General features: G+C 44.4%; 2 protein-coding genes and 1 long non-coding RNA gene across 4 annotated transcripts in view; 1 reads left to right on the plus strand and 2 right to left on the minus strand.

Moving 5' to 3' along the window:
* The window catches only part of prr5b (proline rich 5b (renal)), a 6,967-nt gene extending 1,124 nt beyond the window's left edge, over positions 1–5,843 (plus strand). The window contains 8 exon segments of the mRNA XM_016550335.1: positions 1,120–1,200; positions 2,176–2,224; positions 2,305–2,362; positions 2,612–2,703; positions 2,828–2,968; positions 4,280–4,418; positions 4,496–4,587; positions 4,590–5,843. Of these exon segments, the coding sequence (XP_016405821.1) occupies positions 1,120–1,200; positions 2,176–2,224; positions 2,305–2,362; positions 2,612–2,703; positions 2,828–2,968; positions 4,280–4,418; positions 4,496–4,587; positions 4,590–4,826 (889 nt within the window). The 3' untranslated portion in view covers positions 4,827–5,843.
* LOC107738570 (uncharacterized) lies at positions 2,449–7,805 on the minus strand. 2 transcript variants are annotated; one of them, XR_001639903.1, is made up of 4 exons: positions 7,626–7,805; positions 7,313–7,542; positions 4,461–4,466; positions 2,449–2,460 (listed from the first exon to the last, which is right to left on the minus strand). It is a non-coding gene; the product is annotated as an uncharacterized LOC107738570 (long non-coding RNA). The 2 variants fall into 2 exon arrangements; XR_001639902.1 differs by lacking the exons at positions 2,449–2,460; positions 4,461–4,466 and having other exon boundaries at positions 6,494–7,542; positions 7,626–7,783.
* Positions 7,806–8,117: 312 nt separating this feature from the next.
* On the minus strand, positions 8,118–15,232 carry LOC107738585 (putative homeodomain transcription factor 2; the record flags this gene model as incomplete). Its single annotated transcript, XM_016550348.1, has 11 exons — positions 15,095–15,232; positions 13,274–13,330; positions 13,115–13,126; positions 11,422–11,491; positions 11,138–11,296; positions 10,261–10,426; positions 9,534–9,740; positions 8,944–9,130; positions 8,638–8,844; positions 8,401–8,529; positions 8,118–8,276 (listed from the first exon to the last, which is right to left on the minus strand). Coding segments are annotated over exons 1-11 (1,398 nt in total), but the record flags the coding sequence as incomplete, so codon positions are not given.
* Between the last annotated feature and the right edge of the window lie 2,224 nt (positions 15,233–17,456).

Consider the following 17,456-nt stretch of genomic DNA (forward strand, 5'->3'; position numbering starts at 1 on the left):
TGTGTGTGTGTGTGTGTGTGTGTGTGTGTGTGAGAGAGAGTGTGTGTGTGTGAGTGTGTGAGAGAGAGAGTGTGAGTGTTTGTGTGAGTTTGTGTATGTGTGAGTGTGTTTGAGTGTGTGTGTTTGTGTGAGTGTATGAGCGAGTGTGACTGTGTGAGTGTGTGTTTGTGTGAGTGTGTTTGTGTGTGTGTGTGTGTGAGAGAGAGAGAGTGTGTGTGTGTGTGTGTGTGTGTGTGAGAGAGAGAGAGTGTGTGTGTGTGTCTGTGTGTGAATGTGTGTCATTCAGCTGATGTAATGTTTCGTTTCTCAGTGAGCAGAAAATCTTTCACCTGCATTTCATCTGATTATATTTTACACACAATCTTTCAGTGTGAAAAAGGGCTGCACGATTAATCGAATTTCTAATCACGATTACAATTACGGATGCCACAATTACGTAATCGCTCAAAGTCCACCTATATTATTCTGAGTGCTTGTGTTTTCTTTTTCTTTTTACAGGTTATCTTAAGGGTTTTTCCAATTTTAGTTTTAGTATAACATAATATCATGCATGTTTTACTTATTATTATTTAAAGAAGAAACCGATCCAATAGATAGTTGACATTTGAGGCTTAATACTATAGAAAAGCAATAAAGTGTTTCAGTTAGTGTTTTCAGTTTGTTTATTTTCATGTAAAAATATGGCATGCAGTTGCTTCAAACAATGGTATAAACATCATTCAATGTAAACTGTGATCATCGTAATTAATAAGCGCAGTTACAATTTCAAATATCGATAATTATGATTTTTGCCATAATTGTGCAGCCCTAGTGTGAAACCTAGTTCAGATGTCAGTCCAGCCTGAAATCTAACAAACACATTTAATGTGTGTGTGTGTGTGTGTGTGTGTGTGTCTGTGTGTCTGTCTCTGTGTGTGTGTCTCTGTGTGTCTGTGTCTGTCTGTCTGTGTCTCTGTGTGTGTGTGTGTGTGTGTGTGTGTGTGTCTGTGTCTCTGTGTGTGTCTGTGTATGTGTATGTGTGTGTGTGTGTCTGTCTGTCTGTGTGTGTCTGTGTGTCTGTGTCTGTGTGTCTGTGTGTGTGTGTGTGTGTCTGTGTGTGTGTGTGTGTGTGTGTGTCAGCATCCATAATGCCGTGATCGCCGTGTTCCAGCGCAAGGATCTGGGAGAGAATGAGCTCTATGTGCTGAATGAAGGCGTCAGGTGGGTGCCCTTAACTAGTCCTGCTGGTTATGTCCAGTGTGAATGAAACCGTTGGTAAATCAACAGCCTGACGACTAGAACCCCTTTAATTAACACACAGTCAGTCGTGTGGTCTGATCACAGTTGGCTAGTCTTTATTACTCAGGCAGATGTTTGAGGCACAGACTCACTGACTGATGAAGTTATTCTCACTGGACTCTCTAGATGTTTCTGGATGTGTTTGTGTTCAGACTAGAAGTTTCCTTTCATTTCCAGTACAGAATAAAGAATAATTAGTACTCATGCTTCGTCAAACTCCTCGATACAGAATAAACAAACATGTTTAAAAGTGCTAATAAATTTGTTTAAAAAAAACAACTTTTTACATGAGCAGCATCAGTGTGTGAATAATACAGACCTTCACCTTTCACCCTGAGTAATTCTCTTTCTGTCTGTCTGTCTGTCTGTCTCTGTCTCTCTGTCCATCTGTGTCTGTCTGTCTCTGTCTCTCGGTCTGTCTGTCCATCTGTTTGTCTGTCTGTCTCTTTCTGTCTGTCTCTGTCTCTCGGTCTGTCTGTCCATGTCTCTCTGTCCATTTGTCTGTCTGTCTCTCTGTCCATCTGTCTGTCTCTGTCTGTCTGTCCATTTGTCTGTCTCTGTCTGTCCATCTGTGTCTGTCTCTGTCTGTCTGTCTGTCTCTCTCTGTCTGTCTCTGTCTCTGTCTGTCTGTCTGTCTGTCTCTGTCTCTCTGTCCATTTGTCTGTCTGTCTCTGTCCATCTGTCTGTCTCTGTCTGTCTGTCCGTCTGTCTGTCCATCTGTCTGTCTCTGTCTGTCTCTCTGTCCATCTGTCTGTCTTTGTCTGTCTGTCTGTCTGTCCATCTGTCTGTCTCTGTCTGTCTGTCCGTCTGTCTGTCCATCTGTCTGTCTCTGTCTGTCTCTCTGTCCATCTGTCTGTCTTTGTCTGTCTGTCTGTCTGTCTGTCTGTCTGTCTCTAGGCAGCTCCTAAAGACCGAGTTGGGCTCCTTCTTCACAGAATATCTGCAGGTGATCAGTCGAGTCTCAGATCAATAATCAATACTAAATGAAGCAGCTGTGAATTGAGTTTGATTGTGATTGTGTCACAGAATCAGCTGCTGACGAAAGGAATGGTGATTTTGAGAGATAAGATTCACTTTTATGAAGGTAAGGTGCTGTCTGAACCATTTCTGACGGTTCACATGTGTTTGTGGTTTTGAAGAGTTTCCTCTGCGTTAAAAGGATGGGTTTAATGCTGATGTGACCTTCAGAAGAATCGTCCACATGTCACACTTCTGAAAGTCCTCCATCAGATCATGTGTCTCTAGTGCTTCACTGACTTTTAGTGGATTTATGAAGTCAGTTCTGCTCTGTGTGTGTGTGTGTGTGTGTGTGTGTGTCTGTGTGTGTGTGTAGGTCAGAAGCTGCTGGATTCTCTGGCAGAAATGTGGGACTTCTTCTTCTGTGATGTTCTGTCTATGCTGCAGGCCATCTTCTACCCCGTCCAGGTACTTCACCAAACACTCTAATACTCTTATTTTGCTAATAGAGCGATTTATTTGCTCTGAACTAGCGAGAGTGTGTAAAGGATGAACTGGTGGTGTATTTGAGACTCTGTGTGTGTGTGTTCAGGGGAAGGAGCCGTCTGTACGTCAGCTGGCTCTGCTGCACTTCAGGAACATCATCACTCTCAACATAAAGCTGGACGATGCTCTGACTCGACCGCGGGCCCGTGTGCCGCCTTCCATCATTCAGATGCTGCTCATCCTGCAGGTGTGTGTGTGTGTGTGTGTGTGTGTGTGTGTTACAGAACAGATGCAGCTGTTTCCCAGCAACCTTTGTGGCGCTCGTGTCAACAAACATCAGAAACTTTGATAATGCTCTAGATTTCCTGAGTCGACGCAGAGCTGAAACTGTTTCCAGTAGGTTTCTGTAGCGTGTGTGTAACACATCTTAAAGGGGTCATATGATGCGATTTCAAGTTTTCCTTTCTCTTTGGAGTGTTACAAGCTCTCAGGACGGAGTCACACGTGTGTTTTAGTGTACACGTATGTGAACTGAGTTTTATTTCCAAGCAAATGTGTCATAATGGGTTTATGAGACGTGTGTATATTTGTGGTTTCCTGCGCTTGCATCATCCCTGACCTTCAGACTCTGTGTGAAATATATCTACACCTTACTTATACTTCACAAGGTGTGTGTGTGTGTGTGTGAGTGTGTGTGTGTGTGAGAGAGTGTGTGTTTCTTTCTGGTTTGTTTGTGGTTTCATTTCCTGTCTATCTCTGCATGCTGCATTTTAAAGGGCTCGTCATATTTTTGTTTTATTGTTTAGTTTTTTCACATCTGCTGCAGTGATCTGTCAGATATTTGATCATGATGAATCAGCTACTTGCAGGGTTTCTGTTGGTCTTGAAGAGTCTGAATTTGAATTTTACAAATTAAAGCCTTAGAATGTCCTAAATCAGAGCAGAACGTCTTAAATCCATAAAGTCATGACATTAAATGCTGCTTGCACTGCAAAAACGAGTATCTTCCTCAGTATCTTTGTCTTGTTTTCCAGTACAAATAACTAAACTTCCTTAAATCAAGATTCATTTACTGGAGGAGCAAAATGAAGATAGTTGAAGTCTTTTCTGAGAAATTGAACAAAATTAAATGAGTTTATGCTTAAAAACAAGAACAGATATGTCAGTGTTTTCTGTTTGAATTAAGTAGATTTTTCTGACCTTGTAAATTTGTTCTTGTTTTAATTATAAATTTACTCCATTTTGATCAGTTTCTCAGAAAACAAGACTCGTGTCATTTGCTTCTGAATGTATCTTTAGACATTTTGTCTCTTTTAGACACCCTTTACTTGGTCTTAAAATAGTCTTAAAGTCTTACATTTGCCTTCATAAAACCTGCAGAAATGTTTTCTGGGTGAAAGTGTGAGAGACGTGCTTATAGAAATCAAAGTAAGTGTACGGAAATGAATGCGTCAGTTCATAATGTGATGAAAATGCAAAGTTTCACTCCGTCTTCTGATGACTGCTAATGATGCAGTGGTGTGAGCGGAGGCTGGTGTTGATGTGATGTGTGTCGCAGGGGGTTCACGAGTCTAAAGGTGTGAGCAGTGATTACCTGAAGCTGGAGTGTCTGGTGCAGAAGGTGGTGTCTCCGTATCTGGGGACTCACGGCCTGTTCTCCGGCGACGGCTCGGTGGCGCAGAGCTCGTGTGTTCTGGGTGAGCAGCGTCACAGTAAAGCTCACGCAGCGGTCGCAGCACATTCTCCTGACCCATTCTTCGTTTGTTGTTCTCAGAGAAGCGGCTCCTGCGCCGATGGCCGCGCTCCAGCGACTCGCCCGCTAAGAACCCCGTGGTGCGCTCCAAGAGCTACAACATGCCCATGCTGACACACCGGTGGCCGAGTACGACCCCGAGAGCAGCGCCGGCGCCGGGGCCAGACGCCACTCCGTGTGTCAGATGACCTCCTGCGCAGAAGAGCCAGACGTCTGCGAGGGTCCGTCTCCTCCCATCGTGGACCAGATCCTGGAGTCTCTGGACTCCGACACCGAGGGAATATTCATCGACTTCCGTCGGCAGCGTTCCAGCTCGTCTGACTTCAGCCGGGAGAGCGAGAGCGCGGCGTGACCTTTGACCTGACGACACGTCGCTGCAAAGTTTGTAGAATGATGGGAGTTTATTTCGTGTTCAGAATAGCAGATTAACATACTTCTCTACCATACTAGTTTAGCAGTGATATGTGTAGCTGCACCCTGACAGAGTTCCTTTACACTTACCAGACTGCAAACTGGTGAGGTTTTTGCACAGAATCGGATTAACTGTGCAACGCAGCGGTCTTGTGTTTCTAACTTACTGACTTTCAAAAGGAGGACAAAGTTCACTCTTCTAATTTCAATACCAATGCACGAAATCCATGAATGATTTTAACTATTTAAAAAGTTCCTAACCCTAATCAATGCATTTGTATAATTATAAATAATAATGAATTCAATAGTCCGAAAGTATTTTTCCATAAAACATTTCTTTAGAAAACAGCAACAAAATGAAAAGCAAAGAAGTGCATGACAAGCAATAACGAGCACGAGAGAGCAAAGTATGTTATTAAAGCTGCTAAAGTTATTCAGACAAGAGCAGTGATTTCTCCTCGTCACATTACTGTTTGATTATTAATAATGTGACATACAGTTAGATCTAATAATGCACTGATTTATTGTGATGCATCATGTTTTGTCTGGTCTGTTTGTGCAGACGAGCGTTCATCAGCGTGAGAAAGACGAGCCGAGTTTAGCGTCAGTCGAGGTGTTTGGATGCGGTTAGTGCAGTGTGTGTTTAATGAAAGATTCTTATGGAGCAATGTACGAGTTTGATATTTGCCAGCGAATATTCTTTAGAAATAGACAGTAAAATGACTGATTTTTAAAGACACTTCTTAGGAGAAACCACTGGAGCTGCGGTCAGTAAGTGAATGAACAAAACTTGTCATTTGCAGCAGGGTTTTTTCATTTGTTTGTAAATATGAAAAGTTTTCACAATCATGTTTTGAATAATGACCTTGATTTTACTGAGCAGATCGCTATTTTTATTGTAATTCTAATTGAGTGAAATAGCATTTTACTGTTGATTAAAGAAGTTTGTCCTTTACTACTACATTTTCCCTGATGTGTGATGAATGTTTGAGAGCTGAGGCTGGATTTGCTCCCTCTTTGTTTTAGATTGAGTGTTTCTTAAGATCCGCGGCTTGAGCTGAAACCGTCCTTCAGAAGCGGTAGAGTCCAGCTGAGATTCTGCTCAGGTCAGTCGAGCCTCGACAAACACCGCTGCAGATTCAGGACACGCCTCTGACGATCACTAATGCATCAGGCAATCTTTCACTTACACTAACTAGCTAACACATAACCAGTCAGGCATCCTGACGTTCCCCTGCTGTATTTATGTTCATGTGTGGGTGAACGTGAACAAGCGCCGCTCTGTTAGCGTCTGATCTACACACACACACACACACACACACACACGTCTCAACTAGAGCTGCTTTGAGGAGCATTTCATTTGTGGCTAGATGATGTGCAGTGACATTCTTGATCTAAAACAAGTAATTCCTTATTATACATGCAGTTTTATGAGCTCATATTAATCTACGTGACTACTTCGGTGAACCGTTTCTTTGAAAAGTGTTTAAAATAGTGAAATAGTGTCATTTTAGTGCACTACCCGGATCACAGCACATACCTGGTTTAGTTAGTTAGCAGATGGTTGATGCGCCCGATCAGCTAAAGAAGTTTGAGCACTGCAAACACTTTCCATGAAAGATTTATTTTGTACAGTGTGTTGAATTATAAGTGACACCAGCACAAGAGTCTCGTGAAGCTGAGAGAAAAAACGCCGCTGAATGTCTGACAGAGACTAGAAACACAAGAGTCTCTCTAAAAAACAAGACGTTCAGTTTCTCCATTTCCCTTTTTCCTTAAATAGTGTTTCTTTGTAACAGGAAAATGTTCCCTCCATGAACAGAAATATGAATCTATATGAATCAAACCCAAAACAGAGAAAAACAAAATCACAACCAAATAAGTAACAAAGCAGTTCAAAGAGTCTCTAATACATTCATCTCCAGCAAGAAACAAACACACACACACACACTTTGGTCGTTACGCCGTCTGTCGCGTGTCACGTATAAAAACACAAAATGCTAAGACTGAAACGTTGACTCTGACTCTTTGAAACATGTAACATTTTCTGCTTTAAAGTGCACATTTTGAGGCTTTCCTAACTGACACACACACACACACACACACACACGTTTAACAGACCGCAGACGACACGTGAAGCTCCTGAATCAGTGCATGATCAGACGCACCAATGTTCATCTGAACTCACTGACACTTATTGCCGAGAATAAAACAAAGCTGAAAAACTGCAGATCAACTGAAGAAACTCACACGCGTGTAAAAACGGCAGTTCCGTGAGTGTGTGTGTGCATTCCACAATGATCGTCACGTCATGATGGGGCTTTTCTCTTGGTTTCAGTAACTCACAGCAGTCTTAAATATCACAGATCAGACTGTAAATCTGACACATGCACAAGCGCTGGATTATCTTTCCTATGAGAACGTCACATCAGGAGCTAAAATAATACTTAAAACAACTGTAACAGCTAAAACAAATACTTGAGAATAACAAAAAAACACTGAAAGGGTAAAATAAATAGCTGAATTGCACAAGCACTCTATGACCGAACAACAGGTCAAGAGTTCATTGTCAGGCAGCCCCCGTGTGTTTGAGACGCGCATCGCCTCGGGAAGCTGAAATCACTGCAGATTCACCGTCATGATTTGATCTTCCACAGCTGTGAAGCAAACACACAAACTGTGAACACAGCGCCAACAGTATAAGAGACTCACAGACATCGACCCACAGCGAGCATCTGACCTTCAGGTTGAAGCCCAGCAGGTCGCTGATGACCCCCGACACGGCCGACAGAATCACCACCTGAGTGATGTTATACAGCAGAGGATTCATGGTCAGACCGTACAGACGGAACGGAGCGTCCAACTCCTGCGGGACAGAGACACGTCAGCGCTCTGATACGATCACACCGTCAGTCATGTGTGAGTGTGTGTGTGTGTGTGAGAGAGTGTGAGTGTGTGTGTGTGAGAGAGTGTGTGTGTGTGTGTGTGTGTGTGTGTGAGAGTGTGAATGTGTGTTTGTGTGAGAGTGTGAGCGTGTGTGTGTGAGAGTGTTGTGTGTGAGTGTGTGTGTGTGAGAGTGTGAATGTGTGTTTGTGTGAGAGTGTGAGCGTGTGTGTGTGAGAGTGTGAGTGTGAGTGAGTGTGAGCGTGTGTGTGTGAGAGTGTGAGTGTGAGTGTGTGTGTGTGAGAGAGTGTGTGTGTGTGTTTGTGAGAGAGTGAGTGTGTGTGTGTGAGAGAGTGGCCACAGACACCAGCTCACCGGCCGACAGAGACACCAGCTGCTCCGGCTCTTTGTGCTGGAACAATCTGAACGCAAACGGAGTCAAACCCAGCGTCACAGACACCAGATTCCCCAAGATCTGATAGCCGATGCCTGGAGTGTAGAGACTGACCTGCGGGCGAGAGGAGGACGAGATCAGGGCTTCATGTAATCATGATTTAGCACACGCTTCTATCCAGAGACTTTCAATGCATTTCTATCAGTTCACTGCCTTCCTTCCTCTGCTTCACACTCACCCTGTTCATTATCATGCCGCTGATTTCCAGCACAGACATGTCTGCTTTCTTGCATTCGTTTCCTTCCCACACGATGGCGCTGACGCGCTCCAGGCCCGGATTAGAGCTGTGGAGCCACGGCACGTGACCCTTCACCAGCAGCAGAGCGACACACACACACATCATTACACACGAGCACAACAAATCTGAACCAATGAGGCATCAGTTCCAGATCACCTGACCGGATCTGCGACGCACCTGATGAAACGGGTCGTCTCTGAACTCTTTCTTAGACGCAGAACAGGCTGCGGATCCGTCAGCGTCTGTTTCGCTGCTGCAGGAGGAGCGGCACTCGGCGCAGTGCAGGAAGTCCTCCCACAGAACATCCTCCGTCTCAGACTCGTGCCGCGCGCTCTCAGAGTCCTGCATCCGCGAGCTGCAGCTGGTGCCCGACTTCAGCATCTCCTGAGACCAAACGAGAAGTGAAGGAGTCTGTGTTTGTGCTCCTACAGAAGCACTGATCGTGTGTGTGTGCGTGCGTGCGTGCGTGTGTGAGTGTTTTACCTCAGCAGTGTAATGCTTCTTGTAGGGGTGAGCTTTTCTGTTGCGCAGCGTGCAGTCGCTGTTCTTGCGCTCCACTCCACGGAGGGCGCTGTAGTTCTCTGGGTCTTCTTCACTGGACGCTTCACCCGACATGTTCTCCACCGCGCGAGGAACTGCAGCCTCAGACAGACACTGATACGCACAAAACACACGTCAGTCACGCCTCCACACACTCATTCATTCAGCAGATCCGGAGGGACTGGTGTGTGTGTGTGTGTGTGTGTGTGAGTGTGAGAGTGTGTGTGTGGAGCAGGTTCTACTAAAGGCTGTGTGTTTGATCAAGCGACGCCTCCGTTCCTAACGTGTGGAAGTGCAGCTCTAGTCCTCTACAGCAAAACACTGATGGAAGAACGTGAATCGGGAGAAAGTGAACCGGTCTCTAGAGACTGTAACAATTGTGATTTTGGGGAAAAATGATAAGTGCAGCATTTGAAACATGGAGCAGATGGAATAAAATGGCTACAAAATCCCTTTGTCTAGTGAGGAACACAATGACAGACGCAGAGCCGCACTGCAGCGCGATGACGTGCTTTTAGAAGAGATGTTCTAGCCATTCAGATCTTAAGAGGAGATGAGAGAAAGAGAGAAATACACACCCCGCTTTAAAGATACCATGCCAGAAATCTCTGAAGAAAGTCACGAGGCTGCGTGAGCCGGCAGACAGCGAGCCCTGCGGCGCCCCCTCCTGTGTGTTATCAGTAGTGCTAGAGCCGTCGCCTTCTCTATGAATGTCCAAATGAGCCGCTTTCCTCAACTTCCTTCAGCGAGACAGCAAAGTGCAGAAAACTTAGAAAAGTTTAAACAGGGCGAACTTTGGCCTCAGAGCTCTTGATTCCCAAAGTCAAGAGAAGCGAAAGGCCTGAAAGAGACGCCGACTAAACTCAGATGATGCAAACAAACTTTGAATGATTCATTTGCATTGAAGTTTGTTAGTCAAAATCTTTTGGATTTTAGATCCTTTAGAATATTAATTTCTATTCATGCTTCTGGAATACGACTGATAATTTGTGCTTGTGATGGCGTTTCTTTTTTATAATGCTGAAAATCTCCTAATAATGAAGACATGAAAGCGCCATGTCTGTGTTTGGATCCTCAAATATAAAGAAAGATTTTCATGAATTCAGCAGAATCATCTCAACAGTTTGACACTTCCCCTGATTTCGTCTCTAGAGTTTCACTGTCAGTAGGACAGCTGACCTCTGGCTTCAAAAGAAACCGTACAGGAGCATTAAAGACATGCTTTCTGCCTAAAGCTACACACAGAAGAGAGAGTCTGACCTGCGGCGTTTCCCGCTGCCGCCGCCGCTGGCTTTAGGAGTGTGTGTGGAGACGATCTGGCAGTGAACGGTTCCTAACAGCAGCATCAGCCAGATGGCTCCAAACACCTCGGTGACGGGGACGCTGTGAGGACTGGAGATGCTGAAAAACAACGCCGCCGCCAGCACTGCAACACAAAACACACACGATGACATGAGGAGCACTTAACTCACGAGCCACGGGGAAAAAAACACAATATTCAGACGCAAATAATCCAGTGCAGCTAATCATGTAAATGTCCATCGTTAGGACAGTAAAATAAACTCAGCTGTTAAAAGGCAGGAGAAAATGATTCTCACATCTTTTGTTGCTGTCCAGTCTAACACTATGATAAGTTAGTCAAATTAAACTTCAAATTAAAGCTTCACTTTCAGTGATGACGAACATTTGACGAGAGATTTGTTTACTTTTGTTTGGTAAATGAATTTGGATTATTACACACACACACACCCTGTTCTCTTTAATAACTATAAAAACAAAAGCACTTGAACTCCACCCAGGTCTATTTACAAACATCTCTAACAAGAAAAACAGCTACAGTGACCTCAATGAGCAACATAAAAACAATCAGAAAGGCGTCATTCAGTCAAACTGACGGAGGGACTCGCGGTTGGATGTGTAGAAACACAAGAATCCCATCAGCGCGTCGTGGCATGATCAATCTGACCTACAGACACACCTGACAGACATCACTATACAATAATAAGTCTGCTGTTCTCTGATGTCATTTGCATTATCTCTAAACCGAGACATTCCCTATACTTTTCACCATCCTCACTTAAATGACTGCTGAGAAACTCGCAGGACATCAAGCGATTGTGTGTGAATCAACGCTCACCCTGCAGCAGGTAGAGAGACAGCAGCAGGTAGAAGACGGCTCTCGACGTCACCTGAATCCACCAGCGGAAGAAAAAGGGGAAGAAAACCACTCTGACGATGCCCTTCCGGGTCAGAGAGGTCCACGGGCTCTCGGGCTTCGCTTTAGCAAACGCAGAACCTGACGAATAAAACACACGACGAGTTAGCATCCGCGACTCATGATGATCCGACTGACCTGTATAATAGACCTGAACGTGATGTGAACACAACGAAACACATCAACTACAGACATGTGTTTCTGACCTCTGACCAGATCCACGTCAATCAGGTCCGGCTTCACGTGACCGGTCTTCTTCGGTTTGTTACTCAGACCCTGCAGACAGACAGACACTCATCAGACAGACAGACAGACAGACAGACAGGATAACTGATGGTGTCTTCTGTCACAGCAGATCATTCACACTGATGGAGAACCCATGCATGTCAGCGCACACACACTTCTCAACATACGTTTAATTAAATATAAAATAAAATATAAGTTTAATTAAAAAAAGATTAATAGAATAAATGAGTGAATTCATGACCAGAGTGCAATAAAACACTGACTTTAAGCAGGATCTGAAGCAGCTCTCTCAGTCACTTATTTAATATGACAGATTATTAGGGATTTACAACTCAAATGTATTTATATGAAGACCTCAAAACAAAAAACCTTAATAATCTCGAGTCGACCTCCGAACATCAGTTCACACACAAACACGAGCCTGTTTGTGATGCTGTCTATTAAAGGTGCAGTGCTGCGTTTCATGCCCTCATTAGTCTCCTGTTGCACTGGCGCTCATGTAACCAGAGAGCAGTCTTCTGCTAATAACGAGCTGTAAACACCTGACGCTACAGCAGATATTCATACAAACAGCAGTGATCTCCACACGAGAACCAATGCAAACCGACCCGCTCAACAAAAACCCTGAGCCGGTGTGCTGTTACTATACTCATGACAAATCACAGGTTAGAGTCGTGTTGTGTGTAGCACGCGTCACGTGACCCGAGTTTGAGTCCCGGCCCTCCTCTCTAATATCCAATCTTTAACTATTCTATCATAATAAAGGCAGAAACACCCAAAATACTACTTAAAAATATATTACTTTAAAATCTATTTTTGATAAAAACTGATTCAGGTCTGACTTTATTAAAAATCTTTCCAATGTCCTCAAATAATTAAAAGCAGCGCAGTCAATAAAATGATTCAGAAACACATGAAATTAAGAACAGTACGCTCACTTACTCCGCGGATGACAGACTAACAATCATTTCATCAATAATACTTTCCTCGTCAGAGTCTGAGAAATAATGACTCTACAGTCAGTCATCTATGAAACGGATCATTCAGACTCTATGCTGATTGGATGAGCTGCATTCAAAGCCGTCGGAAGTATCAGTAAATGCACATCTTCTGTTAATGCATCAAGTTTGTTACTTTGTTACAGATTAGATGGATTCAGGCCATTGGTAAAGCGACTGTAACAGATCAGAGACGGTCAGCGTGAGCGGCTTTATTCCTCACTGATCAGGGCAGAATGAGGTTTAACTCAGACTTTCTGTTGTCTTTATTTTTGTCTGTCTAGCCCTCGTGTTACGCAAAACATTCGGCCAAACACGAGTCACAGCGCAACCAGTAAAAGCAGCACAAACAAACAAACTGAATGCAAATTCACTCTCAACCAATGAGATCTGATCCTGACTACAACACAGAAAAGAGCTGCCCACCATCATCATCATCAGACGCGTGTGTGAGGAGTTTAAGACGTTCAGCTAAGTCTCAGTAGATTACAGTAAACCCTCGTGTTACTGATGTGACCTTATTGAAGTCTAAACATGCTCTCACACAAATACAGGCATCCAGTCGTGTTACACATGAAGACCAGACTGAAAAACCCACACGCAGCGCCACCTACAGGCTGAGAGCGGCGCCGCAGCGGCTTACAGCGATACTCACCCGTCTGATAAACTGCTTAGAGTGAAGGGAGATAAAGACACGTTTAAAAGAAGAATGAACGAACTAAGCACACAAACACACACACACACACACACTGCTGCAAAGGCAGAATGAACAGGTGAAAGGAAGCTTTCAAATCAAGAGTCACTGACTCGTTACCTTGATCTCTCGCTGTTCCACTGATTTCTCCCATATCTGCTGGTCATACGCACCGATCTAACAGACGGACAGACAAGAGACAGGTTACACATCCAAATTAGAGAGAGGTCGGCCGATCGATCGGGCTGATTTTTGGCATTTGTTAATGAATCGGCTTCGGCTGCTTGTGCTGCACGTTAGGCTGATTAATTGGTGCTTCTGAGCAGCGAAGCGTTGTTGAGGAACACATGGCAAGCAGCGTGACCCTGTGACGACCCCTCTGCCTGCTAACTTCCCAAGAAACGGTAAGAAGTTCTTATCCTTCGTTCTTAATCTAGCCTTATATATTTCTTTGGTTAAATCTGATGCTACATTTGGAGAGAGAGTGTGAGTAACTTTCTGGAACTGTATTGTTAGCGAGCCTTCAACCAGCTGTAGTTTAGCTACATTATTACAGTAGCGTGTGTTGTACAGATAAACTCTGACGTGATCAATGCGGGTTCTGTACTGGAGAATTTCTCTCGGAGGCTGCGTGTGAGACGTTCACACAGCTTCAGCTGACGATGGCAGGGAAAACAGAGCGTTTCGAAAGCATAAACTCAATCTCAATCACCTGTTTTCTCCTAAACGTATTAGATTGTGATGTGCATGGAATAATGTTATTATAGAAGACTTTAAAATTACTAAGCTTGTATTTTTTTTCTTTTTTAATAATTACAGTCTGATGGCTGAACAGAACTTGAACCCAGCATGGCAGTATAAAAAAAAAAAAACAAATCAGCTAAACATGAGTGTTAATTATGTGATCAGACACGTTTAACGAGGAAGCAGTGATAAATATTTTCTGGTTTGGAGCGTCGTGCAGGATGGAGTTTCTGGAGATCTGAATGGATGCGATGCGCTGGTCTGATTGGTCTGATTGTTGCCGGGGGCAATAAGTACCGCGGCTCGGTGTCGTTTGAACACTGGAGGTGAAGACAGCGACGCTGGACTTAAGTCACACGGTGGAAAACACTCAATAATTCACAAGTTCAGTCTCATTAAACATACAGCGAGCGCGACCCGTGTGTGTGTGTGGGAGAGTGTGTGTGTGAGAGAGAGAGTGTGTGTGTGTGTGTGTGTGTGTGTGTGAGTGTGTGTGTGTGTGAGTGAGTGTGTGAGTGTGTGTGTGTGAGAGAGAGTGTGAGTGTGTGTGTGTGTGTGTGAGAGAGATGATCCTGCGGTGTTTCTATGCAGTTACATAATATCAACCTGAGCAGATAGACAGATGAGTCTTTCACACAGATTTTCTCGTTCTTCATGCTAAATGAAAGCTCAGAGGAAATGACATCACAGTACCTGCTGCTATGGCAACACAACAGCCAGCAGGCTCTGGTCTGAAACTGACAGAACAGAGTCTAAATAAAGCTCAGGTGTTTGTGAGCTGACAGCCGTGCGCGAGTTAGTCGTCTGTTGTGTGTAACCAGCAAAGGCAGATGTGTCGAGCATTCGTCATTTTGTTTTTCATGTTGTTGAGTGTTTCTCTGACTGAGCATTATCTGTTTTGTGACATTCAGCAGCGATGCAGGAAACAGTCACAGGATTCGTCCAAAACTAAACCGAACAGATTCATGACAAACTCTAACAAACCCTTCAGCTTCAGTTTCTCAGAGGCATCAGAACTCAATCCTGTGTGAGGATCTACTGTCAGTCCAGAACATCATCATCATCATCATCAGGAGCTCAGATCAGTAGCATCAGTGCTCAACACACAGACATCAAACAGAAGCTCAAACACATGAACTCACGATGTGAGGAAACATCAACAGATCTCAGAAAGAGGAACATGGACTGATCTCTCACCTTCTTCTGGTACCAGAGCACAGCATCACGCACCTTCGACGCCATTTACATGTCAGGAGTCACACGCTGGAGCATTTTAAGCTGTGAGAGAGAGACGGGAGGAGATCAGACGGAGCTCTGCGGTCTGACGCACTTTAGCTCTTCTTACCTGCAGCACAGGTGTGTCCAAAACACACACACACACACACACACACACACACACACAAGTGCAGAGTCACACATAGTTGGTCTGATTGTTCTACACACAATATTGTTGACATAGAGATCAACCCTAACAACAAATAGTGACAGAGGAGAAAAACAACACGGTTACATGTTTTATCTGAAGTGACTTTAATGCTGCATTCAACTAATCATCTCTTCAGTTCATACAATCCCTGGAGTTTAACTCATGACTGCTGTTTCTAACGCCATGATCCGCTGTTTATGATACAGGAACGCTTCTACCATCTGTCTGATTCATGAACGCTAGGAACAGACTAACCTCACTCACTCACTCACACACACACACACACACACACACACACACACACAACACAACACAACCACACACACACACACACTCTCTCTCACACACACACTCACACTCTCTCTCACACACACACACTCTCTCACTCACACACAACCACACACACACTCTCTCACTCACACACACTGAATGCACCAACTGAATGCCAATCAGAAGACAAACTGTGTGTGTGTGTGTGAGAGAGAGATATATGAATAAGCACAGTACTTCAAAAAGCATCTCTCTCTTTCTCTCATGTTTTAAATACCTCATCATGGAGTGAACACTGAGCATTCTGGGAGTTGGATTCAGTCACTGCATTAAATGTGACACACACACACACACCTGACTGACGTCACATCACACATAGATGAGCTTTTTTTACCTGTTCACATCATCAACAGTAAATTTAGCACAAAACAGACACGCAGCAGCAGAACGGGAACAAGAAACAGCCTGAAGGGACGCGAGACACACGCCCTCACTAGTGCACACTCAAGGGTGGACAGACCGGTCCTGCTCTCACAAGACACTTTCATTTACATGTGATTTGTGTCTCCTGCCAACCAACACAAACATCATCAACAGCTTGTATTGTAAACTGGATCATTTGTGATCAATCGACTCAAAGACACACAGATCAGTGTGATTCAGAGTCAGATCCCAGACGCTTTTGCAGCAGCAGCGGCGCTTCGTTATGCAACACAACAAATAAAACCGTTCTAGACAAAACCAGCAGGTAATAACACACACACACACACACACTCACACACACACACACACAGACAGACACACACACACACAGACAGACACACGTCCATCTGGTGATGTGTAACCCAACACAGAGCTGTGCATGTTTCATGAAGGAGATGGACAGCTGTGTGTGTGTGTCTGTGTGTGTGTCTGTGTTTGTGTTCTTCACAGGCTAAATAAAGCAGCGCGTCTTCCTGTGTGCGTCTGTAAGAGGAAACGGTCGCATTTATTCTGTCTCTCTCAAGCCTCATGCAGAAACTCACCTCAACCCCCGACACTGACTGACTTTGAACCTGTCAGTGTGATATTCTCTATCTTAACTCATTTGGCTAAACTAACCCGTCACTCAGAGAAGAGTCCCTGCACACAGATGAACTCCGAACTCGTTCAGAAGAGTCTATGAAACACACGAGTGAACAGACGGATGAGATGAAGAACACGGAGGAAACTCGTCCGTCTGCAGGAAGAGAAGCGTTGATCTCTGGATTGACGTGAAGCTATTCGTGGAACAAACAACTAAAAATATCCTGCAGAAGCCGCAGCACTTGAGGCTCCAGACGCTCACAGGAGGAAAATCACTGAGCTCAGTGTTACACACACACACACAATCTTACACACACACACACACACTTACCCAGACTCTCTCTCACACACACACAATCTTACCCAGACTCTCACACACACACACACACACACACACACACACACACACACACACTCTTACCCAGACTCTCTCTCACACACACACACACAGCTCGATTCAGTCCGGACACATTAGCAGTCGTATTTCAGTCCATCACACACAGGTGTAAGAGAACATTCAGAAACGCTTCATTCTGAAGAACTTACGGAGAATCTGACGGAGCGCTGCTGCAGGCCGAGCGACCGACACGAGCGAGAACACAACACCGACTCAAACCGAAACATGAGAGCAGAATCAGACGTGTGTTTGCATCCGAGAGAACAGACACTGAACTACTGACATCACGTGTGTCACAGTGTTTCCATACGATCAGTCAGTCCTCTCACTACACTCAGACTCAATGAAGGGGCGTGTGTGTGTGAGAGTGTGAGTGTGTGTGTGAGAGAGAGAGAGAGAGA

This window comes from Sinocyclocheilus rhinocerous, unplaced genomic scaffold (genome assembly GCF_001515625.1).
Source record: "Sinocyclocheilus rhinocerous isolate Xijiao unplaced genomic scaffold, SAMN03320098_v1.1 scaffold3662, whole genome shotgun sequence".
Lineage (NCBI taxonomy): Eukaryota > Metazoa > Chordata > Actinopteri > Cypriniformes > Cyprinidae > Sinocyclocheilus > Sinocyclocheilus rhinocerous.